The 25,948-nt window shown below is 36.2% G+C and overlaps 1 protein-coding gene across 1 annotated transcript in view; it reads right to left on the bottom strand.

Moving 5' to 3' along the window:
* DCBLD2 (discoidin, CUB and LCCL domain containing 2) overlaps positions 1–25,948 on the bottom strand; it is a 99,930-nt gene that overhangs the window by 61,802 nt on the left and 12,180 nt on the right. The window contains exon 2 of the mRNA XM_059392103.1: positions 14,796–15,023. Coding sequence (XP_059248086.1) covers positions 14,796–15,023 — 228 coding nt within the window. The remainder of the gene's footprint in view (positions 1–14,795; positions 15,024–25,948) is intronic.

Below are 25,948 nucleotides of genomic sequence, written 5' to 3'. Positions count from 1 at the left end.
ATAAAAATATATGTTTATAGAAAATAAAAAATTTAAAAAAAAAGGTATCTGCATCCCCACATTCATAGCAGGATTATTTATAACAGCCAAGATATGGAAACCCCCAAAGTGTACAACCATGGATGAATGGATGCATACACATGCAACAAAATATTACACAACAAAATATCATTAACCCATAAAACACAAGGACATCTTACCATTTGCAACAACAATGATGAATCTTAAAGGCATTATGCTACGTGAAGTAAGTCAGAGAAAGACAAATACTGTATGATCTCACTTATATGTGTAATCTAAAAAACCACCACCAAACTCACAGAAAATAATATAAAGCTTATGGGTGCCAGAGGCAGACACACTTAAGGGTGGGGGTGGGCGAACAGGAGATGATGGGTGTTCACTGAACCTACTGCAGTGATCATTTCACAGGATATGTAGATGAAACCATCATCCTGTATAGCTTAAACTTATATAGTGATGTATGTCAATTATTTCCCAATAAAATTGGAAGAAAAAAATCCCAGTGAGTTATTTTGTGGCTATCAACAAAATGATTCTAAAGAATATATGGAGGGACGAAAGACCCAGTATAGCAAATATAATATTGAAGAAAAACAAAGTTGGAGGAATGACACCACCCATCTTCAATACTTAGGGTAAAGCTACAGTAATCAAGACAGTGTGATAACTGGTGAAAGCACAAATAGATGAGTGAAAAAGAAGAGAGATCCCAGAGCTAAATCTGATATAACATGGTCAGGTGATCTTTGACAAAGGATCAAAGGCAATACGATGGAGCAAAGGTAGTATTTTCAAGAAATGGTGCTGGCACAACCAAACAGCCATATGCAAAACAATGAACCTAGACATAGATTAATTACAACCCTAATAGTAAAATGCATAACTGTAAAACTCCTAGAAGATAACATAGGAAAAAATCTGAATGACCCCGAGTAAGATGATGACTTCTTAGATAGGACACCAAAAGACAGGATCCATGAAAGAAACAACTGATAAGGTGGACTTCATTAAAATTAAAAACTTCTGCTCTGGAAAGACAATGTAAAAAGAATGAGAAGACAAGACACAAACTGGGAGAAAATATTTACAAAATAGGTGGTAAAGGACATATCTGATAAAGGACTCTTACCTAAATATACCAAAAACTCTTAACATTCAATAAGAAAACAACCTAAAAATAGGCCAGACACCTCACAAAAAATGCACAGATAACAAGAATATAAAAGGTTCACTAAATTACATGTTATCAGGGAAATGTAATGAAAACAATGAAATATCGCTATATATCTATTGGAATTTAGAATGGTCGAAACCCAGAACACAGACAACACTAAAAGCTGATGAAACTGTGGAGAAACAGAACTCTCATTCATTGTTGGGGAAACAAAACTGGGGATCCTTTTTTGGGATTTCTTACAAAACTAAAAAGTCCCATCATACAATCCAGCAATCACATTCCTGCTGGATAGTTATTCAAAGGAGTTGAAATTTTTAGTCCATAGAGAAACCACACACAGATGTCTACAGCAACTTAATTCATAAACTGCTAAAGCTTGAAAGCAACCAGGATGTCCTTTAGTAGGGGAATGGATACATCCAGACAATGAAACATTACCTGATACTAAAAAGAAATGAGCTATCAAGCCATGAACAGACATAACGGAACTTTAAATGCACATTACTAATTCAAAGAAGAGAGTTTGTAAAGATTGCATATTGTTTCATTGCAATTATATCACCTTCTGGAAAAACAAAACAATAAAAAGATCTATCTACAGTAGAAGACAATGAAAGGATCAGTGGTTGTCAGACATTGGGGGAAGAAGGACAGATAGAGCACAGAGGGCTTTTAGAGCAGTGAAAATACCACAATGATGGATACATGTCACACATTTTTCAAACTTACAGAATGTGCACATGTACACAGCCATCAAGGAATGCAAATCAAACCCCAGTGAGATACCACTTCGTACCCACTACACCATGAAGGAAGATCAGGATCTAGAAAAACTGAAACCTACTATACTGCTAGTAAATGGTGCAGTTGCTATGGAACAGTCTGGTGGTCCTTCCAATGGTTAAACACGGACTTAACATGTGACCTAGCAACTGTACTCTTTGGCATATACCCAAGAGAAATGCAAACATATGTTCACAAAAAGACTTGTAAACAATATAGTTCGGAGCAGCATTATTCATAGTAGCTAAAAATTACAAACAACATAGTCAGTATCCTGGAGTTCCCAGGATAAACTGTCATGGAGATGTGGTGATAAATCTGAAAGAAAGAACGATCTAATCTTTTGGAAAGAGAGGAATTTTGAGCATTGAGATCCGGAGTCTGCTTAAAAAAAAAGAGAGAGAGAGAGAAGTGTCTCTTGCCTTTCAGGAGAAGTAAGGTTTAACCTAATGGGAAAAAGTACAAGATAGAAGTGGATCACCTGTGTGGAGTCCTGGGTACAGAAAAGGGTTTGGGTGCAAGGCTGTGAACCCCCTTGGAAATGTGAACTGCAGTAGGGTGTGAGGAAGGCTCTGTGGAGAAAGTAGCTAAGGACTCCAAGTGCGCGCCACAGGACATGGCAGTAAGGGCCTCAGGAAACATGGTAGAGGCTAGAGCCAATGATCTCTGAGATAATTCTAAGTAGATAAGCCATAGGATACTTGACTATTTTATCATGGAAACTTAGGTTTCCAATTTTTCCATACTTTAGATAATGATATAATAGATTTGTTTACATGTACAACTTTGTTCCATACTTAAAATAATTTTCAAGGCCAGATTTTTTTGAAATCAAATTATAGGGTCATGTTGCTTTCTAAAAGTTAAACTAACTTATACTTCTACCATCAATATAGAGTGTTTATTTCAAGGCAGCATTTGTATCACTTTTTTCCCAGTGTATAAGTACTTTTAAAAAAATCTATAAACTACAAAAATTTAGAATATAACAAGAAAACAATAAAAAACAATAATCATTTTCACATAATCCTATTAGACCAAGATAATAGCTAATACCACTTGGGAGGGTACCTTTCTCCGCCTCAGCTCTCTCCATCTGTTAAATAAGAACAATAGTGTTTATTGTCTACGCTTATAAGTCATTAAATGAGTATAAATGTGTATATAGGGTGTTTACACATATGCACAAGCATGGTAATACTTAGTTCTTCATTCATCCTTTTCATGCACTGTCTTTCTGTGACTTTAACAGAAACTATTCCTACTTTCTGCTTTGCAGAAAGGCTGTATCAATTTATTCTCCCCACCCTGCCCAGTAGTATTAGAGGTAAAAGAAACTGGTAATCTGTTGTTTTCTTAATCCGTGAAGGTGAACTTTTCCAATGTGTACTTAGTTTAAAAATTTCCTCTAGTGTGTGATACTCTTATGCTTCTAGAGTATTTTCTTACCAGGATCCCTGCCTTAAAAAAATTTTTTTAAACTATCTGTACATTGCATATATGGTAAGAGGGAGATTTTCCTGGGTTGGCTTGACCTAATCAGTCAGGCACTTTAAAAACTTTCTTTTAGTGCTTTCTCAGGTTAGTCACGTAACTGGAAATTAGAGAGAGAAATCTCTACTGGGCTAGAAGAAAAAGAACACCTATGTGGTAAACACTCCATGTGGTCTGTAGGAACTGAAAACAGTCTCTGGGCAATAGGTAGCAAGAAAATGGGGACCCCAGTTTTACAACTACAAGACAGTAGCAGTAGTCAGTGAGCTTGAAGAGAACCCTCAGCTTCAAATGGGAACCACCCACATACCCAGCTGACTACCCTGATTTCAGCCAGGCAAGACATGTCAAACAAGACTTCTAGTATACAGAAACTGAAATAATAAATTCTGGTATTTTAAGCTACAGGGTTTGTGATAAGATTATAAAACAACAGAAAGCTAATACAGCCAGAAATGTACTTTGGTGTGCCAGCATGTGTCATTTTATTGTGTTTTGCTTTATTGTGCATTGCAGATAACTGACTTTTTTCTTACGGATTGAAGGCTTGTGACAATCCTGCACCTAACAAGTCTTTCGGCACTATTTTTCCAACAACCATTGCTCACGTTGTGTCTCTATGTCACATCTTAGTAATTTTTCAAGATTTTCATTTTGTTACATCTGTTATGGTAATCTGTGATCTGATGTTACTATCACAGTTTTGAAATCCCATGAAACCCACATGACTGGCAGACTCAATAAATGTGTGTGTTCTGGCTGCTCCACCAAACAGCAATTGCCCATCTCTCTCCTGCTCCTCAGGCTTCCCCTTACTCTGAGACACAACAATACTGAAATTAGTCCAATTAATGAGCTTCAATGGCCTCTAAGCATTCAAGTGAAAAAGCCACATCTCTCACACTTTAAATCTTAAATCAACAGCTAGAAATGACTAAGCTATGGAAGAATGCATGTCAAAAGCTGAGACAGGTTGAAAGGCCTCTTGAGCCAAATAGCCAAACTGAATGCGAAGGAAAAGTTCTTGAAGGAAATTAAGTGTTACTCTAGTGAACATTAAATGATAAGAAAGTGGAATAGCCTTATTGCTGATTTGGAGAAGGTTTCAGTGTTCTGAAATGATCAAACCAGCCACAACGTCCCCTTAAGCCAGAGCCTAACTCTCTTTAAATCTGTGAAGCCAGAGAAAAGTGAGAGGGCCGCACGAGAAAAGTGGGAAGCTAGCAGAAATTGGCTTATAAGGTTTAAGAAACCATCTCTAGACCATAAAAGGTATTAAGGTTACCATGTGTTTTTCAAAGTCTATGTTAACCATACTTTGGTAGATGATGAACAGCAACAAACCTTGGAAGTTGTTAAATGGAAATATTCTGTATTTAGAAGAGAGGAGAAATCCCTCTGATTTGAAATAGATTAGAACTGGTATTAATACTGTCACAAAACTTCAGGAATCTGATTTATGTTGTTGATTAAATAGAAGATCATTTAGCCTCTGGAGAGATTTGCCACCGAACAACACTTCTCTTATAAACTCACAACTTAAAAAAGACATGAAGGGGGTGGGGAGTTATTTCCTATAGCAAAAAGCACATCAACTGTGTCCACCTCCAATAGATACAACAGAGGGAAATGGAATTTGCTTAGGGAAGATCACTCTTAATTTGCAAACAGATTTAGGCATGGCTTTTTAGTGCCTATGTATGGAAGCACTTCTAATTGGAAAAAGAAAATTCCAAATTTGGAACTGTCAAAGTAATTGATCAATAAAGTGAGCCCCTGAATATCCAGGAACTGAAAGAGGTATGCAGCGAGAATTCAGTGATAAAACCAGACGGGCTCATTGCTGCCCTTAGAAAGCTGAGTGTAAGACAACACAAACACATATTTGGAGCTCCTAAAACACAGAAGAGGCCATTTTAATACCCAGAAAATGTTTAGAGAAGAGACTACCACTAGGTAATGTCCATCAATACAGCTTCTTTAAGAGACAGGCTTCAAGAGTGAGATGGAAGTGTAGAAGCAGCTCTGTGACTTACAGTGATTTCATGTTCTCTTTTTGAATGACTAAGATGCCTTCCCATAATGATCCTGCTTATATTGTGATTAACAACATGTTGTTTTAGGCTGGATTTAGCATTACTTTTAACTGCTTCAACAAAGACTTACCTGGATAGGATAACCGTATATTAATACTTAAACTATTTAAACTAATTTAAACTATTTAAACAATATTGCACTGTATATAATATTTAAACTAAAATAAATAAAATTTAAAAATAAATAATAAAAATCATTATACTCAAAAAAACAAAATGTACCCATGTCATAAATAAAAAAATAAAAATTAAAAAATAAGCAATTAGGCTATTGGGTATATACCTAAAAGAACAAGTAACAAATATTTGCTATCTTTAAAAGGAGTAGCAGTGGGGAGCCTGGGTGACTCAGTTTGTTAAGCAGCCACCTTCAGCTCAGGCCATGATCTCAGGGCCCTGGGATCAAGCCCCACATCAGGTTTGGTGCTCAGCAAGGTATCTGCTTTTCCCTCTATTTCTGCCCTTACCCTCTAGCTCATGTGTGTGCATTCGCTCTTTCTCTGAAATAAATAAAATCTTTTTCTTTTTTTAAAAAAGTCTTCATTCTATGTTTTTTTTTTTAAATAGATTTTATTTATTTATTTGACAGAAAGAGAGAGAGAGATCACAAATAGGCAAACAGAGTGAGAGGGGGAGGCAGGCTCCCAGATGAGCAAAGAACCCGACGCAGGGCTCAATCCCAGGACCCTGAGATCACGACCTGAGCCGAATGCAGAGGCTTAAATCACTGAGCCACCCAGGTGCCCCTCAAATAAAATCTTTAAAAGTTTTTTTCTAAATTAAAATATAAAGTAAATAAAAGGAATAACAGTATCATCAATACTGGATTTACCTTTCTTACTTTTCTGTTTTTTTTTTTTTTTAAAGATTTTATTTATTTGACAGACAGAGATCACAAGTAGGCAGAGAGGCAGGCAGAGAGAGAGGGGGAAGCAGGCTCCCTGCTCAGTGGGGAGCCTGCTACTCCCTGGGGGGGGGGGGGGGGGGGAGGAGGACTTTGGGAAACACAAAGGGAGGAAAAAAGAAAGGAGGGGGGGGAAATTTTAAGTCCTGCAAGACCCCCCCCCCCCAAAAGTTATACAACTCCTTCCCCATTACAACCTCTTCTCCAAAAAAGAAAACATCTATGACACTAACAGAGTGCTTTGATGAAACTACCACAAACTATAAAGTAAACCACTACAAACCACTACCTCTATCCCTACAAATATCTAGACAGTCTTTATCTACTTAAAAAATAAATACTATAAAGGGGACCCTGGGTGGCTCAGTCATTTAGTTCTTGATCTCAAGGTTGTGAGTTCATGCCCTGCACTGGACTCCATGCTGGGTATGGAGCCCATTTTTTAAAAAAGGGCAGGGACGCGGTTGGGTGGCTCAATTGGTTAAGCATCTGACTCTTGATTTCAGGTCATGATCTAAGGATCATGGGATGGATCCCTGTTGTCAGGCTCTGAGCTCAGCAGGGAGTCTGCCTGGGATTCTCTTTCCTTCTGCACTCCCCACTAGGTCTTCTGCTCTCACTCTCTAAAATAAATACATAAATCTTTATTTATAATATATAAAACTTATACATACTATACTATATAACATATATAAGTTGTAGAGAGTATATATTACAAATTATATATATAGTATGAAACAAAAAATTTATATATATATGTATATATACATATATATATATATAAAATAAAACAAAAAATGATAATTACAACAATTCAGTTTACGGAAACTCTCTTCCTCTAAAAAACAATAATAAACCAGAAGGAAACTGCAACACTCCAGACTTAATTAAATGTCCTCAAGCAATTGGGGATATGATAAAACCCCAAAAACAGAAACTCAAAAACTAAAAATAGAAATGGATAATATCCAGAAAGAACTAAGAGTTGATCTCACACACACACACAAAAAAGACAATTATGTAAAAAATGAAGACCACATTACAAGGTGCACAAGGAATAATGGATTCTAATGAAACATGATAATGAATGTTGAAAAAAAGAAAAATGAACCAAATAGAATAAAAAGGAAATAAGAAACTAAAAGCACTGGTGAGAATGTGGTTGAAATGTTAAGGAAGATCCAAGTTTCTCACACTTAAAAATGTATCTAAAAAAGATGCACAAGAGAATGGAACAAACATAATATTAAAAGTATCATCTCACAAAACTTTCCAGAAATAAAAGATCTGGATCTATGTATTGAAAGAGCTTACTGGATACCAGTGAAAACCAACTCAAAATGACCAACTTCAACACATTTCCTTATAACACTATTCAGATTTTAAAGGTAAATAAGCTAAAAATAAATAAATAACCTGGCAATAATGGAAGATTATTTAAAAACAAAAGGAAACTCAAAAAAGAATAGGTCAATCAAGGACATATTTATATATAATCAAGCTGTCCCTCATGTCTCCATATAATAAAGATTTTAGAATAAGCAGTTTTAAGCATGCAAGATATTCTACATCGCAAGTCATGCTTCAGGAATCAATCTATTCCAAGATGAACTTCTTCCACTCACAATATGACTGGGAAAACTTGGGCAAAAAGGCAGAATGTGAACATTCAAATATTTTTAAATACAAACCTAGGAAAGTTAGAGATGGGTTAAAGAATAAGATATTGTATGATGTAGGCTACATGTTATGAATTTATTCTCTAAAAGAGTAAAAACAGGGAGAGAAGGAAAGAGGAAAGTAAAACAGTTCATTGAAAGTTATATAACAGGCAGGAGTTACAGATAACTGGTGGGATTTAATGCCATTAAAAATAGACAAATCAGATAGTAAAGATTAAGACAGCAAGGGATCACAGGCATTTTTAAAAGTAAATTTGAAAGATAGCACTTAGAACAAGATTATAAGATTTATTAAGCTCCAAAAGCAATTTAAAAATAGGAGGAAAGAAAACAATGTAAAGAAACAACCAAAACAAATACATTTTAATTGTAACTTAAAACACGACAGAGTTGAGACAAAACATTTCAGTTTTATAAGTAAGTACAAATGGGCTTAATTCAGCTATTTAAAATAAAGATTTTCAACCGGGTTCACAGAGTTAAGAACCAAAAATGTGCTACATACAAAAACACACCCAAAACAAAATGATCTACAAAGGCTAAAAATAAAGTGTAAGAAAAGGCAGGTATACCAAACAAATGAAAACAGTAAGAGATACGGAGGAAGATGTGCAAATGGGACTGTCAGTCAAAAAGAGAATTCAACTCAAAGTATTAGACATGACAAGAGAAGAACTTTTTAATACTGGAAGTCACAATTTAAAATAAATATATTACAATTAACACCTTTATAAAAGCAAAAAAAAAAAAAAAAAAACAGAAAAACAAGGGGAAAAGAAGAGAAATACCAATAAGAGATGAAGTAGTTAAAAATAAGGATATAGAAAATCTAAACAATAAATAAGACAGATCTGAATGAGAATCAAACTTTACATCTTGCTATTAGAGAACACACCTTCTCAAACATACATGGGACATTTATAATAAAGCTTGTATATTAAGTTATACAGAAAATATTAGCAAGCTCCATAAAGTAGAGATACTACAACTACATTTAGAGATACTTATGACCACAATGCAGTAAAAGTAAAAATTACTAACATTAGCAAAGAAAGCTATTCCAACTGCAAATCTATTTATGTACTATATACCCAATAAAAAACATGTACCGAGTAAAAGGGAAATACAAAACAAAATTACAGACTTCCAAAAAAATACCGATACAATAAATCAATCTGTGGTATATCAATCTTAAAGATGTGATCAAAGTAAACGCCACAGCATTAGTCAGCAACAATGATAGAACAAATATAAATGAATTAAAATTTTTTTGCTAAAAGCTAAGAAATAACAAAATAAGCCCAAAGCAAGCAGAATGAAGAAAATGAAATGAGAACTAGAAACAGAAATTAATAGGTTAGAAAAAAAAGAATAGATCTAAATATAATAAATCAAAATACATTTTTTGAAAAAAAAATAGGCAAACCACTTGCCGACAATCAAGGGAAAAAAGGGAGAAAGCACAAATGAACAAAACAAAAATGATATGAAGGAAATAACCATTGGAAAAAAACACTGAAATAACCATTAGGAAAAAAACCATACAATTCTATTTTGTAGACATCACTACAAATAAATTTGAAGATTCAGGTGAACTGGGTAATTTATCAGGCAAAGAGCTTACTAAAACTGAACTACTTAAAGATAAAATTTGAACGAGATCCTTCTCCTTGGAAAAAATAAATAAGGACCTATTCTACCAAAAAAGCATCAGGCCTGGATGGTTTCATAGAGTGAAATCTTCAAATATCAGCTTGTTCAAAAACTCCTACATTTTTCAGAGCAGGGAAACAAAGGAAAACTTCTGAATTCTTTGCATTTATATATGTGACATCAATACCTAAACCTTATAATAAGGACAATAATTATACCCATACGCTAGTGTATAAATTATATATTAATGTTTGCTTATCAATATTTATATAAAAATAAAATAGATTATTAGGAAACAGAATCCCATGCCACATTAAAAGAATGACAAAACAAAGGAATACTGTTTCCAGGAATGCAAAGTTGGTTCAAATTAGGAAATCCATTAATTAATCCACCACACAAATAGATTTCAGAAGAAGATCATATAATCATCTCCACAGATGCTAAAGAAGCTTTCTGACATAATTCAATTCTTTCCTAACAAAAAACACTCAAGAAAATGGAAATAAAGGCACACTTCCTGTTATATATCCCCCAAAATTAATTTGTTGAAACCCTTCCCACTCCAGGCCATGTGAACATATTTAGAGATAGGGCCTTTATGGAGGTAATTAAGGTTAAATGAGATCATAAAGGTAAGGTCCTAATCCGACAGGATTAGTGTCCTTATACAAACAGAACAGAGAAATCACTCCCCGCTCTTCTCTGCCATGTGTGGACATAGAAACACAGTAGCTGTCTGTAAAGCCAGGAAGAGAATTCTCCACAGCAATTGAATCTGACACAACGATTTCAGACTTCCAGACTCTAAAGCTGTGAGAAAATAAATATGTTGTTTAAGCTATCCAGTATATGGTATGGCAGCCTGAGCTAATATTTCCATTAAGATCAGGAACAAGGGGCGCCTGGGTGGCTCAGTGGGTTAAGCCGCTGCCTTCGGCTCAGGTCATGATCCCAGGGTCCTGGGATCTAGCCCCGCATTGGGCTCTCTGCTCAGCAGGAAGCCTGCTTCCTCCTCTCTCTGCCTGCCTCTCTGCCTGCTTGTGATCTCTGTCTGTCAAATAAATAAATAAATAAATAAATAAATAAATAAAATCTTTTTAAAAAAAAAGATCAGGAACAAGAACCATCTCCACTACAAATTAACATAACAATGACTGATAACATTAGCCAATATAATTAGATAAATCATTCATAGGCACAATTGGAAAAGAAGTAAAACTATCTCTATTTGCAGATGTGATTGCGTACTAGAAATTCCTAGAAAGTGAATGATAAAACTGAATTTAAAAAAAAAAACAAACAGTAAAGTCGGATATAAAATCATCATATAGAAATCAATAGTCTTGGGGTGCCTGGGTGGCTCAATGGGTTAAGCCTCTGTCTTCAGCTCAGGTCATGATCTCAGGGTCCTCAGATCCATGCGAGCCCCCCATCGGGCTCTCCGCTCAGCAGGGAGCCTGCTTCCCCTCACCACCACACCCCACCTCTCTGCCTACTTGTGATCTGTCAAATAAATAAATAAAATCTTAAAAAAATAAAGGAAGAAATCAATAGTCTTCATATAATTAGTAACCAGTAAGAGGATACAATGGCAAAACAAAGCCAAAATATTTCCACTTACAACAGCAACAGAGAAGATATTTAGGAATAACTTTACCAAAAAAAAAAGTGTAGAATCTACACGAGAAAGCTCAAAACACTCTTGAAAACAACAAAATTAGATTTCAACAAATAGAAAGAAAACAGCTCTTGTTCTTAAACAGGATGACTAACATACCAAAAGACAGCTTATGAACAATCACAATTAAAAAATTAACAAACATTTTTATGAAGTTGGACAGGTTGATAATTAAACTTCATATGGATCAATAAACAGGTGAGAATAGCCAAGAATACACTAAAAATGAACAACCTTAAAGAGAGAGACACATTAAAACACATTATAAAGCCTCTATCATTTAAATTGTGATGTTTGGGTTATGTAAATATTGATCAGTGGAACACAACAGAAAACCCAGAAATCAAGTATGTACAGAACTTCAGTGTATGATAAAGTCAGTATTTTAAATCAATGAGGCAAAGGCAGACCTTTAAATGCACAGTGTTAGGACAAGTGACTAGTCATCAGGAAAATATACAATTAGATCTACATTCTGTATCATATAAAAGAATATCCCCAAATGGACCAAGAATCTAAATATTAAAAAAAAAAAAAAGAAAGAAAGAAAGAAAGAAAGAAACCACATACATGTACTAGAAGAAAATATAGGTAAATTTATATTTAACTGGGATGTAACAAGAGGCTTTCCGATTAGGATTCAGAATCCAGAAGCAAAAGAGTAATAAATTTGCTATACTGGAAAAAACCTTCATGGCAACAAAACTGTGTAACAAGTTCCATAGGGGCTCCCAGGTGGCTCAGTCAGTTGAGTAGTCTACCTTTGGCTCAGGGCATGATCCCGGAGTCACGGGGTGTGAGATCAAGCCCCACATTGGGCTCCCTGTTCAGTGGGGAGTCTGCTTCTCCCTCTGCCCCTCACTCTGCTTGTGCTCCCTCCCTTCTATCTCAAATAAATACAATTTTAAAATAAGATAGTAACAGAATTCCTAGTACCAGAGGGGAAAAAAAAAGACCAAAAAAACCTGATAGAAAAATGAGCAAATGACACAAAAAGTTATTCTAAAAAAAAAACCTTTGACATACAAAAAAATGTGTTCAGCATCACCCATACTAAGAGAAATACAAATCACAAGTATACTGAGATACAATTTCCCACCTATCAACTGGCAAAACTTAACAAAGCATGATGATGCACATGCTGGCAAGGCTGTGGGGAAACAGGCATTTTTACGCATTGCTAAATGGAAATCCAAGCTGGCACAACCCTTGTAGAGGGGACTCCGGTAATATCTAACAAAGCTATATATGCATTTATCGTTCGAATCAATAGCTGCATTTCAGGAATTTATTCTGAAGCTACACCTCCAAGAAGACAAAAATACACTTGCATGAAGTTACTTGTTCCAGCACTGTACTGGAAGCATCTGTACACAGAAGTGTGGTTAAACAAACTGCAGTACCTCCACACTACGGAGTTCTCTGCAGCTGTAAAAAGAATTAAGGGCTACATCTATGCACTGTTGTTGGAATGATTTCCTTGTTAGGAGGGGGAAAAGCAAAGTAAAAAAGAGTACCAATAGCATATTAGATTTGAATGTCTCTAACAAATCAGATCTTAAAAAAATAAATATAGGGGTGCCTGTGTGGCTCAGTCTGTTAAAGTCTGCCTTTGGCTCAGGTCATGATCTCAGGGTCCTGGGATTGAGCCCTGCTTCAGGCTCCTTGCTTAGCAAGGAGCCTGCTTCTCTCTCTCCCTCTGCCTGCCTCTCTACCTACTTGCCATCTCTCTCTGTCAAATAAATAAATAAAATCTTCAAAGAAAAATAACTGTAACATTAACACACTAAGAACAATCATTCCTGCTACCACTGAATGCCCAATTCCTCTTAAAATTCTCTGGATTATCTTAACATGTCTTCCCGCAGCTTGAATCAAGAGCAAACAAGGTCCACACATTATTTTTGGAAGATATAGCTCTTAAAGTACAATTCCCTCTACTTCTCCCCTTTCTCTTTTTAAAACGCTATTTACAGAGTCTTTATGTTTGATAAAATGTGTTTCTCTAGCTCCTTTATTTCCTGTAAACTTCTAAGGGCTTGATGGGACTGTGGCTCACCTTTTTTCACTGCTGTTACAAGACTGCTTAGGTGGTACTGTTTACTTCCTACTGCATCACGTGTTTACTACAGTTGCCCTCTGTTAGTGTTACAGTGGTTTCTAGATCCTTAGGCAATCTGAGTCCCTAAAAGCTTATCTGAGACCATATGTTCATAGCAACATACACATGGTAATCAAGCTAACAGATTAACTAAGAGTTGACTGAGAGACAACTGAGGTTATCTATCAGCATCAGAGAAGCTGGCCAGGAATTTGGCCTCTCATAGGCAAGAGGCCAAAAAGTACTGAAGAAAGGAAGAATTTGACTTGATATGGAGAAGAGGCTGGCAGACAATGAACACCATGCTTATAGGATAGACACTGGGTTCCAGTTATAGTTCTAAAAGATATTTTATACACTTGTACCAATGTTTCCAAATTAACTCATAGAGTATTCAAAATTTATTTTATGATGTTAGTTCACTCAGTCTTAGACATTTTTTCATCTTTAAGCCTAAGGGACTAAGCCAGATTCTCCACATGACTACAAGCAGACTCTCCCGGGAAACCTTTAAAATCCAAATCCGGAGGTGTGGGTCCCACCTAATCAATTCTGTTTCAGCTGCTCTAGGATGGGGATATAGTATTATTTAAAATCTTTCCAGGTGACTCTTATATGCAGCCATAATTGAGAACCACTGATCTTAGCTAAGAATAACAGCAGCAGCAGCTAGTGCTAGTAAGCACGTACTACATGTTACTGACTGTTCTAAGAACTTTACATGTTACTAGTTCATTCCCTCTCTTACAAGTGAAAAAGACAGGTCTGGTAACTTGTCCAAAACCACACAGAAGCTAACAGCTGAGCGAGGATTTGATACCAAGCACTCTGGATCCAAAACCTATGCTATTAATCACCATGATATTCTGTCTCCTATGTGTGAATTATACTTATATTCTGTAACTGCAAATAAAATGATTAGAAGAAAACAAAAAAATAAGATACTTAACATCCTCCTTAGAAACAGTAGAGTGACATCCTGTCGCAGAAGTACCAACAAGCTTATCTGGAGAGTAAATAAACAGATAAGAATCTTCTCTTCCCGAAGATTCAAATTTGAGATTTCCACACATAATCCACATAAATAGTTTCCTACATATCATTCTATATAGTCTAGTTATTTAACATTAAGTATCAAAAACTGCTTCAGTTTTAAAACTCAGGACAGTGATGTATTACATTTACAAGAAGATTTCCTACCTATTTCAGTTCTGCTAACTCCAATGCCATTAAAAATTCTCAAGTAATTAAAGTGACAAGAGTCTGAATCTTCAATGTCAAAGTCACCAAATTTGATGCGCACTCTCTCCCCCATCTTTACACGGATCTCCCATTCGCAAACGGTGCTGTTGGGATAGGTCTGTGGATAGTTTATGGACGTGAGGGTTCCACTTTCAGGGCCTAGTACAGTATGTCCACATCCATCACCTTAAAAAAAATTAAAAGAATAAATTATAATTATATCTTTAACATTAGAAATAATCAGGATATTTTTGGTGAAAATTTTAAAATATGTATGACAGCTGTTTTATTCAACACTTTCCTTACACATGATAAAAGGGATGGCAGAGTTCTTAGTGTATCTGCTCACAGGAACCAAAAGCAGTCAGGTAAGGTCAAATAATCAATGATTACCCTTATGAGTTCAAAGAGCTTTCTAATTTCAATGAACAGAAAAAAACATAGCTTAGCAACAACTTTATATACATAATAAATCTAATCTTTAAAAGAATATCAAGTCATAGTAATCGTTCAAAGTAAATGTAAACTATACAAATCAAAGTATGTGATCAGCTTCATCCATTCATCACAAACCCTTCTAAAATCTGTGAGAAGTAGAATATCTAAAAACACTTTACACAAAATGCTGATTACTGACCATATTAAGTATTTCAAGGCACTCAGTCTTGAAGGCATTAAGCTATTTTTAATAAAATTTAATTTTATATTCTATTGAAATTTGCTTTTTTAGTAGTCCCTCTCTCCAAAAACCTCCCTTTTTCCCTACAGAATGAATGGTGAGAAAAAAATACCAGTTTAATGACTTAGTAAAGATTAGGAAAAATAACCTTCATATCTTGGTAGCAACATTATCTGTTCCAGAATTCCTTCACTGTGGGAACTCCGGAAACTTAATATAGTATTATTTGCATCCTCCTTTTATCATAAAATTCGGTGTTGGAGCACCTAGAAGAGGCATGGAATGTCTCAGCTGCTGCTCCAACTGTACCATGTAGCATTCCTTAACAACGGGATTCAAATGAATCTCTTTCTAAAAGGAAGATGAAGACATTGTACTAAAATGATAGTATTTTTTCCTTCAAAATAGCCATTTATAATCACCTTTGGAATAGTTCAGTACTTAGCACAAAAAACCTCTATCAAAAAGTGGCAGTGCTGAGTTTTAAAGTCAATATGGATATAGGCAGCTGTAAGAGGATTTTTCTACTATATTATTGTTATTATTAAGAATAATGCAGTGCTGATACCATTTACTGGAAAAGATGAATGAAAGCTTTAAAAGCCTGCGAATAAAAAATTAATATAGTATTTAGCAAGTAGTTGCAAAACAGTTATTAACTAGATGTATAAGGAGCTGAATATGAACCAATGAAAAAATAATTTCAAACCAGTCTCAAAACTCACTTCAATAAAGGAAAAACTATTTACCTACTTTATGATGACACTTCATATCCTTTCCTGGTCAAGAAATTTTATTCTCAAATCCCTACTAGTATTGTTGGCCCACTTTTAAAGGTCAATACTAGCAATCTGGTTTCCTAAAGAAACATCTATAAGGTTCAGCTTTTGAGCAACACTGAACTTTAGCTATCTCCACACCCACTTTCATACTATACACAAAAACTAGGCACAGCCACTCAATAATATATAAAGGCACCATGAAATAAACATGTGAATTTTTGTGATACACCCACTCATCTTCTGCAAATATAGAACTTAAACGTTATACAACTCAGAAGAAGAAAAATTAAAATTTTCCCCAAAACTATGATGCAAATACCTTGAATACCTCTACTGAGTATCATCTAAATTAGAAAAACAGGGACATAAAGACCTTCACTATGAAAATAAACTGTAATATAAATAAATTTTGAATAATATTAAAATTTTTCCTTAGAGAAAAAAACTATCCCCTAAGACAAAGTTTCTAACATTATGAAACTACTCTGAAAACATTCTCTCACTATTGAAAAGATGAAACTGCTTTCTAGAGTGTTTAAATCTTTGAAAAGTAGCCACTGAACAAATAACTCAAAATATAAATGTATTTTGTAATGGCAAACTGTCCCATCTTATGTATTCCCCACAGACTATTTAACTTAAGGTTGCCATTTTAAAATGATTTTTACAAAAAGAGTACAAGCAGTGTTAGGAGTAATTTTTAGATGTCTTTATGCTCGTATTTATGTTTCATGGTCATTAAACACACAAAGTGTTTCTTGCCCTTTCCTCCATAAAGTAGAATTTCTACAAGTTAACAAAATAAATACTAACTGCTGAAAAACAGGACTTTTGCATGCATGCTGATGAAGAAAACAATTAAAATGGAGCTGTCTTTTTTCAGTATCTTGTGAGGGGGAGGGCATGAACAGTCCACAAGTAATGTGCCAAGAATGTTCTAAAATATGTGATGGAGCTCAGAGCTTCCTCTCCTAGCAAAAAAGATGGTATGCACCAGAAACCAAAGTTAAATGAAAGTCTCAAATCTACTACGAAAATGAACAACTTTGAATGTTTCATACTTCCAAGACTATTCAAGAAGTTTAACCTGACAAGACAAATAGATTAGCTGGCCTGGATAAACACCTACCCCTATGGAGAGTATGTTTAAAATATCCCAGTTTGAAAGGGGAGGCTGGGCTTATACATTATCACTAGGCCAGCAGTTTTCAAATTTTTTCTCAGCTATTCCAAAGTAAGAAATACATTTTACACTGTGACCCTATACACTCCTGCACGTATGATCCCAACCCACTGAAGGGTCCCCACCAGCACTCTGGAAAACACTATACTAGGCATCCTAAGGTCGTAATGTTGAATTCTCTAAGAAGACCTTGTGCTCACTTTTACCCTTAAGTTAGAAAATGTGCTTCCAGTTTTTCAATTCTTAAAAGCAAATCCTATTCTGTACAAATACTTAAAATGACAAAGTATTTAAAAGTAAAAGTAAAATCTGGAAAAAAGTTTTTATCAGTTAATCACCTAATCATCACTTACACAGTGATGCTCAAATGGGGGAAATGTGGAAGCTCCCACAGGAGCAATTTTACCTCCTACCTGGCAATGTCTGGAGATATTTTGGGTTGGTTGTCACAACAGAGGGGGTGAGCTGGCACCTGGTGCTGCTAAATATCCTACACTGTGCATAGGACAGCCCCCCAGAATAAAGAATGGCCGATGTTAAACATCAACAGAACCAAAGTTGAGAAGGTTGACCTAGAGCAGAGTCCAGGACACCTCAGACAGAAGATCTGAGTGAGTTCTTAGCTGAGCTTCCTCTGGCCCAAAGGATAACGCTATTCTGTCCACTGCAGGTACAACCCGAGGAAGCAGTTATACTAAAGATTTTGAGTCCCACGTCCCAATTTTTAAAACAAGTAAATGGAAGTTGAAGAAAAGAAAATGTCCTTTTTATTAGTCTACAGCCCTTGAGTAATTTTTTTTTCTGGGTCAACACCCCTTAAAAGTAGGGTCTGAAAAAGGTAGCGTGCTAACAGGGTCAGAAGTAAGTCTCCAAATTTTCTGCTTAGTTTTGTATGCTGGAAAAAATAATGACTGGTGACCAGGGTACACCACCTACTGTTATTCATTTTCACATGGCAGAACTGACAAAGACAGCATAACTATGATGGGAAAAATAGCTTGCAAAATGGTTATCTGAGTACCAATCCATGTGCCCTCATCAGTAACTCCAACATCACCAAATCTTTCTCCTTCTCCACCTCCATCAACACCACCATCACTGTCAGCTTCTCCTCCTCCTCCACCTCTAGATGGTCTCCACCACAGTATAACTGACCATAAAGGACAGAAGCCTGTTAATGAAATTTCTGAATTTCAGTTTTATTTCAGTGGAGAAAAAACACTGGAATTTGATCTTACTGCTCCTTTGTTTGGCTGCTGATTATCTAGGGGATTACTCACAGAACATGTGTTCACTTCCTCCGAAGAGGCTAAGGTCAGATGTGTTAAGCCAGATACAAATTTTGGTATCTTTCCAGGAAAAAAAAAAAACTTTTTTTTTAAAAACTACTTATCCCTAGAGAAAACAAAACATTAAACATTTAAATAACAATGAATTAATACAACGAAGAACATATTCTTATTTTAAGCTGCTCTAAACTTCAGATCAAGTGTTTGCTGTTTTTTTAATCAATACATGCTCGTGCCACTGATGACCTGTGACACTGCAGCCACCCCCATATTTTAGTCACATTACTAATACGTAATGTAAATTATCTTAATGATTGACTTGTACTAATATAAATACTGCTTGACTTCTGAAAATACTTTAACAGTACCAAACACAAATGCAGAAACTTGCATAAATATGCCACAAATGTGGCATAATATACGTAATATATAAAGTAATATAACTTCTATTATAATCATTATAAACTAAGAACTAAGAACATTTTTTTTTCCAGTGAGCTTTCAAGGACTTTTTTCATCATTGTCAACAGGTGAGTCTAACTGTATTCCCTCTAAATAAGTGTCATTTCTGTCACATCTTATACTGTATCTGTGAGAGCTTACAATAACTGAAAATTTAAAAAAGGCATTTAGAATAGACATGTACTCCAAGGATTAACTTGCAGGAATTAATGAATATATCCTATTTCATCTGGCTACAACGAAGATTTTAAATGCAATATTTAGCACTGAGAATTTTTGGACTGAGGTACTATTATCAGTCCCATAAGGTTTTTTAAAGTTGCATCACTACAAATCTCAAGCAATTCAAAGTACTACTTTAATTTTGCTCATTTAAAAAAAACACTCCATAAGAAGGATATGCTCTGAAAGCCTAAAGAAGGTCACTATGGCAATTTTTAGAAAAAGAAATAGTTCCCAGCTTCATTCTTTTTTAAGCTCAAACTATTCTCTGCATGTGTGGTAATTTACAAAATTGAATTACATGAAGGAATGTGAGATGTATGAATCCTCTTTAACCCCCACCAAACAGTCCCTACTTAGAACACAGTGGTTAAGCAAGTGAGCTCTGGAGTCACAGAATGAATTTAAATGCCCTATCCACCATTCACTGTGACCTTCGGGAAGTTATTTATCTCTGCTAAACCCCAGTTTTGTAAAATGGGGATACTAACAACTCAAACACATAGGGTAAAAATTAAATGAGATATTAGATGAAAACACCTAGTACTGAGTGCCTAGCCTGTAATAACATGCTCAATAAACTCTCTTTGTTTGAGGATACTACAACAGTCCAAAAAGACCAGAAAGGCTTTTGCCCATCATATGTAGATACAGGGCATCTAGCCACAACCTGAAGAAACAGAACAATGGTCCAGTGGAAATTTACATTAGCTTTAAGGTTTCAAGTGCACTGTCTCGTGAAAAGTACAAATCTATGAGAAAGTAATGCTCACTCATCTTCTCCCTGATGACCTTTACTTTCAGTAACTCTCTCAGAAGCACAACCTGGAGTTTATTTTTTGCCATTGTTAGAAACACTTCTATCCACCTCTGAAAACTCAAAAACTTTAAAGTCTCAATCTGCTGGTCAGTATCCTGACCTTTCAAGGGTCTTATACCCACATACTTTCTGTGAATTTGACTTCTTTCTTTTCTCCCCTTCTGCTAATCTTGTCCTGGCCTCATGTCTTTCCCTGCCCAGACTGGACCTCGCGTCCAGTATTAAGTACCTATTCCTGACAGCTTTACTTCCTTGCCACCGTGTCCTTCCTAAGTTTCTGCCTGTCAAACCCTCAACCCTGGATCATATGATTTCTCTTGGCCAAGGAACTGAGCACTACTGAGGAAAAAAAAAATCACAAAGTCTAAGGGGGATAGCCATATTCCAGTCTCAAAAAGCCACTCGGTATTCTCTTTCAGTGGTTCTCAGATTTTGCCAACATTAGAATCACCTAAGGGCTAATTAAAGGTTCTCAGATCCCCCTCTCTATCTCGAAAGATTCTAATATACAGGTCAGAAAAATTATCTTACACTTGGAAATTGGTTTAAAAAACAGGTGAGCAGCACATCTTTTAAATGTCAGAGAAGCCAGAAGCTGCCCAAGGATTACAGAGCAAAGTACTTAGTTGGACTTGCTATTTATCGCTGCTTAAAGGTACCAGTTTTAGTTAAATGATAACATTTAGCTTGCTGTTTGGTAGAAAGGCAGATCACTTTTGTACAGTTGAAAAGATAATCCCAAAGGTTACTGTTTATGACCCTATTGGCCCATCAACCAGCTTCAGCCATCTAATCTAGAAATTATATCCTAAGATGATAAACTCCTAGTTTCTCAAATATTCTCTGGACAGGATTTAACATCTTACTGGTTCCTCATTAATGAATGAATTGAATAAAATCTTTGATATATGTTCATTTTACATTTGCAAGGCAGGTATAATTTTGCCTTTTTTGCAAGTTATAACCAGTAAAATAGCTCTACAGTGCAGCCTAGGTTTTACACTTTAACAAATCATCACAAATACTAACAGCAGCAACAAAATACCACAAAATCTCTTTACAAGTGTCCCCTAATAGCTACCATCTTCTTGCTCACTTTCCCATAAGAGAAATTTCTTCTATTCTCCATAACTCACATTTTACTTTGCCTCCTATTCTAAGTCTGAATGCACTGCTACGGGTTGGATTCCTTCCAAAGAGATATGTTTAAGTCCTAATTTCTGGTACCAGTGAATATAATCTTAATTGGAAACGATGTTTTAGCAGATGTCATCAAGTTAAAATGAGGTCATACTGGATTAAGGTGGACCCTAATTCAAGAACTGGTGTCCTTATAAAAAAGAGGACAGTCTGGACACAGACACAGGAAGGACACTACATTAAAGAGGCAGAGGTGGGAATGATCCGAAGGAACTCTGAAGATCAAAACTGCCAAAAGTTAGGAAAAGGCAAGGAAAGATCATCCACCCACCCCCAGCATCTTCAGACAGAGTATGGCCCTGCTGATAGCCCAATTTCAGAATTCCAGCTTCCAGAACTATAAAACAGTGAAGTTCTATCATTTTAAGCACCTGAATTTGTGGTAATTTGTTAGGGCAGCCCTAGGGAACACAGACCTACCTCACCAATAAAACTATTTGCTAAAGCAGCCAGTTTCTAAGTTGCCAAAAGTCCAAGGATACTTTTCCATCCTTATCATTTATGACCTTTCTATATTATCCGGCTTTGCTGACCCTTCCTTCCCTCCCACCATCCTTCCTTTCTTTTTATCTTCTCTCCCTCCTTCTTAAAATTCTTCTTCCATGGCTCAGTTCTTTCTTTATTTTTTTACTTATGTTAGTCACCATACAGTATGTCACTAGTTTTTGATGCAGTGTTCCAAGATTCATTGTTTGCGTATAACACCCAGTGCTCCACGCAGTACGTTCCCTTCTTAATACCCATCATCGGGCCAACCCATCCCCTCATGCTCCTCCCCTCTAAAACCCTGTTTGTTTTCCTAGAGTCCATAGTCTCTCATGGTTCATCCCCCACCCCGATTTCCAACCCCCCTTCATTTTTCCCTTCCTTCTCCTAATGTCCTCCATGCTATTCCTTATGTTCCACAAACAAGTGAAACCATAGTTGACTTTCTCTGTTTGACTTATTTCACTTAACATAATCTCCTCCAGTCCCATCCATGTTGATGCAAAAGTTGGGTATTCATCCTTTCTGATGGCTAATATTCCATTGTATATACGGACCACATCTTTATCCATTTGTCTGCTGAAGGGCATCTCAGCTCTTTCCACAGTTTGGCTATTATGGACATTGCTATGAACACTGGGGTGCATATGGCCCTTCTTTTCACTACATCTTATCTTTGGGGTAAATACCCAGTAGTGCAATTGCTGGGTCATAGGGTAGCTCTATTTTTAATTTTTTTGAGGAACCTCCACACTGTTTTCCAAAGTGGCTGTACCAACTTACATTCCCACCAACAGTGTAAGAGGGTTAACCATTCTTCACAACCTCTCCAACATTTGTTGTTTCTTGCCTTGTCAATTGTTGCCATTCTAAGTGGTGTAATGTGGTATGTCAGTGTGCTTTTGATTTGAATTTCCCTGATGGCTAATGATGATCAAATTTTTCCAAGTGTCAGCCACTTGTATGTCTTCTTTTAAGAAATGTCTGTTCATATCTTTTGCCCATTTCTTGACTGGCTTATTTGTTTTTTGAGTGCTAAGTTTAAGAAGTTCATTATAGATCTTGGATATCAGCCCTTTCTCTGCAGTGTCATCTGCAAATATCTTCTCTTTGCAGAAGATATTTCTGCAAAGAGAAATATCTTTGGGTTGCCTCTTTGTTTTGCTGACTGTTTCCTTTGCTGTTCAGAAGCTTTTTATCTTGATGAAGTCCCAAAAGTTCATTTTCACTTTTGTTTCCCTTGTCTTTGGAGACATATCTTGAAAGAAGTTGCTGTGGCCATTGTCAAAGAGGTTACTGCCTATGTTCTCCTCTAGGATTTTGATGGATTCCTGTCTCACATTGAGGACTTTCAACCATTTTGAGTTTATCTTTGTGTATGGTGTAAGAGAATGGTCAAGTTTCATTCTTCTGTATATAGGTGTCCAATCTTCCCGGCACCATTTATTGAAGAGACTATATTTTACCATTGGATATTTTTTCCTGCATTGTTGAAGATTAGTTGGCCATAGAATTGAGGGTCCATATTTGGGCTCTCTATTCTGTTCCACTGATCTATGTGTCTGTTTTTGTGCCAGTACCATGCTATGTTGGTGATCACAGCTTTGTAATATAGCTTGAAATCGGGCAATGTGATGGCCCCAGCTTTTTCTTTTTCAACATTTCCTTGTCAATTTGGGGGGTCTTTTCCGATTTTTAGGATTTTCTGTCCCAGCACTTTGGAAAATTATCTGTTAATGTGAAAATTATCTGTTTAGGATTATCTGTTGTAGCACTTTGAAAAATGCCATTGGTATTTTGACAGGTAGGACATTGAAAGTGTAGATTGCTCTGGGCAGCACAGATATAGATACTTTAACAATGTTTATTCTTTTGATCCATGAACATGGAATGTTTTTTCATCTTTTTGTGTCTTCAATTTCTTTCATGAATGTTCTGCAGTCCCTAGAGTATAGATTCTTTACCTCTTTGGTTAGGTTTATTCCAAGGTATCTTATGGTTTTTGGTGCTATTGTAAATGGTATCGATTAACTAATTTCTTTCTTGATAGTTACATTGTTAGTGTATAAGAAAGCAACTGATTTCTGTGCATTGATTTTGTATCCTGCCACATTACCAAACTGCTGTATGAGTTCTAGTAATCTGGGGTGGACTCCTTTGGGTTTTCCACATAAAGTATCACGTCATCTGTGAAGAGAGAGTTTAACTTCTTCTTTGCCAATGTGAATACCTTTTATTTCTTACTGCTGTCTGATTGCTGTTGCTAGGACTTCTAGTACTATGTTGAATAATAGTGGCGAGAGTGGGCATACTTGTCGAGTTCCTGATCTTAAGGGAAAGGCTCTCAGCTTTTCCCCATTGAAAATATTATTTGCTGTGGGTTTTTCAGATGGATTTTATGAAATTGAGGAATATTCCCTCTATCCCTATACTCTGAAGTATAGGGATACTTACTTCAGTATTTTGTCAAATGTTTTTTCTGCATTGAGAGGGCCATATGGTTCTTCTCTCTCCTCTTACGTTTTCTATCACACCGATTGATTTGCATTGCAGGGATGAATCCCAGTTGGTTGCAATAGATAATTCCCTTACTGAACTGTTGGAGCCTATTAGCTAGGATCTTGTTGAGAATTTTGGCATCTATATTCATCAAGGACATTGGTCTGAAATTCTCCTTTTTGATGGGGTCTTTGCCTGGTTTGGGATCAAGGTAATGCTGGCCTCACAGAATGAGTCTGGAAGTTTTCCTTCTGTTTCTATTTTTTGAACAGCTTCAAGATAATAGGTAGAAGAAATAATTTCTTCTTTGAATGTTTGGTGGAATTCCTCAGGGAATCCATCATGTACTGGACTCTTGCTTTTTGGGAAGTTTTTGATCACTGCTTCAATCTTATTACTGGTTATTGGTCTACTCAGGTTATCAATTTCTTCTTGTTTCTTGGTAGTTTATAGATTTCCAGGAATGCACCCATTTCTCCCAGGTTAATTTATTGGCATATAGTTGTTGATAATAATTTCTGATAACTGTTCTATTTCCTTGGTATTGGTCGTGATCCCTCCCATTTCATTCATCATTTTATTAATTTGGGTCCTTTCTCTTTTCTTTTGGTAAGTCTGGCCAGTGGTTTATCAATCTTATTCTTTCAAAGAACCAGCTTCTAGTTTCATTGATGTGTTCTACTGTATTTCTGGTTTCTAATTCATTGATCTCTGCTCTTATTTCCCTTCTTATGGGTGCATTAGGCTTAATTTGTTGTTGATTCTCCAGTTCTTGAAGGTGTAAAGATAGCATATTCTGGATTTTTCCATTTTTTTGAGTGAGGCTTGGATGGCTATGTATTTCCCCCTTAGAACCACCTTTGCCGTATCCCATAAGTTTTGGACCAATGTATTATTATTCTCATTGGTTTCTGTTTAAGTTCTTCTTTGATTTCCTGGTTGACCCAAACATTCTTGAGAAAGATGGGTCTTTGGTTTTCAAGTTTTGAATTTTTAAAAAAGATTTTATTTATTTATTTATTCTACAATAAAGAGAGAGATAGAGAGCACAAGTAGGCAGAGTGGCAAGAAGAGGGAGGGGCGCCTGGGTGGCTCAGTGGGTTAAAGCCTCTGCCTTTGGCTCAGTTCATTATCCCAGAGTTCTGGGATCGAGCCCCACATCGGGCTCTCTGCTCAGCAGGGAGCCTGCTTCCCTTCCTCTCTGCCTGCCTCTCTGCTTACTTGTGATCTCTCTCTCTCTCTGTCAAATAAATAAATATAATCTTAAAAAAAAAAAGAAGAAGAGGGAAAGGGAGAAGCAGGCTATCTGCTGAACAGGAAGCCCAATGTGGGGCTCGATCCTAGGACCCTGGGAATATGACCTGAGACGAAGGTAGCCGCTTAACCAACTGAGCCACCCAGATGCCTCCCACCCCCTAGTGTTTGAATTTCTTCCAAACTCTTTCTTGTGACTGAGTTCCAGTTTCAATGCACTGTGGTCTGAGAATAT

The sequence above is a fragment of the Mustela nigripes genome, chromosome 2 (assembly GCF_022355385.1).
Source record: "Mustela nigripes isolate SB6536 chromosome 2, MUSNIG.SB6536, whole genome shotgun sequence".
Taxonomy (NCBI): Eukaryota; Metazoa; Chordata; class Mammalia; order Carnivora; family Mustelidae; genus Mustela; species Mustela nigripes.
This window is presented reverse-complemented; position numbering and strand designations above follow the sequence as displayed.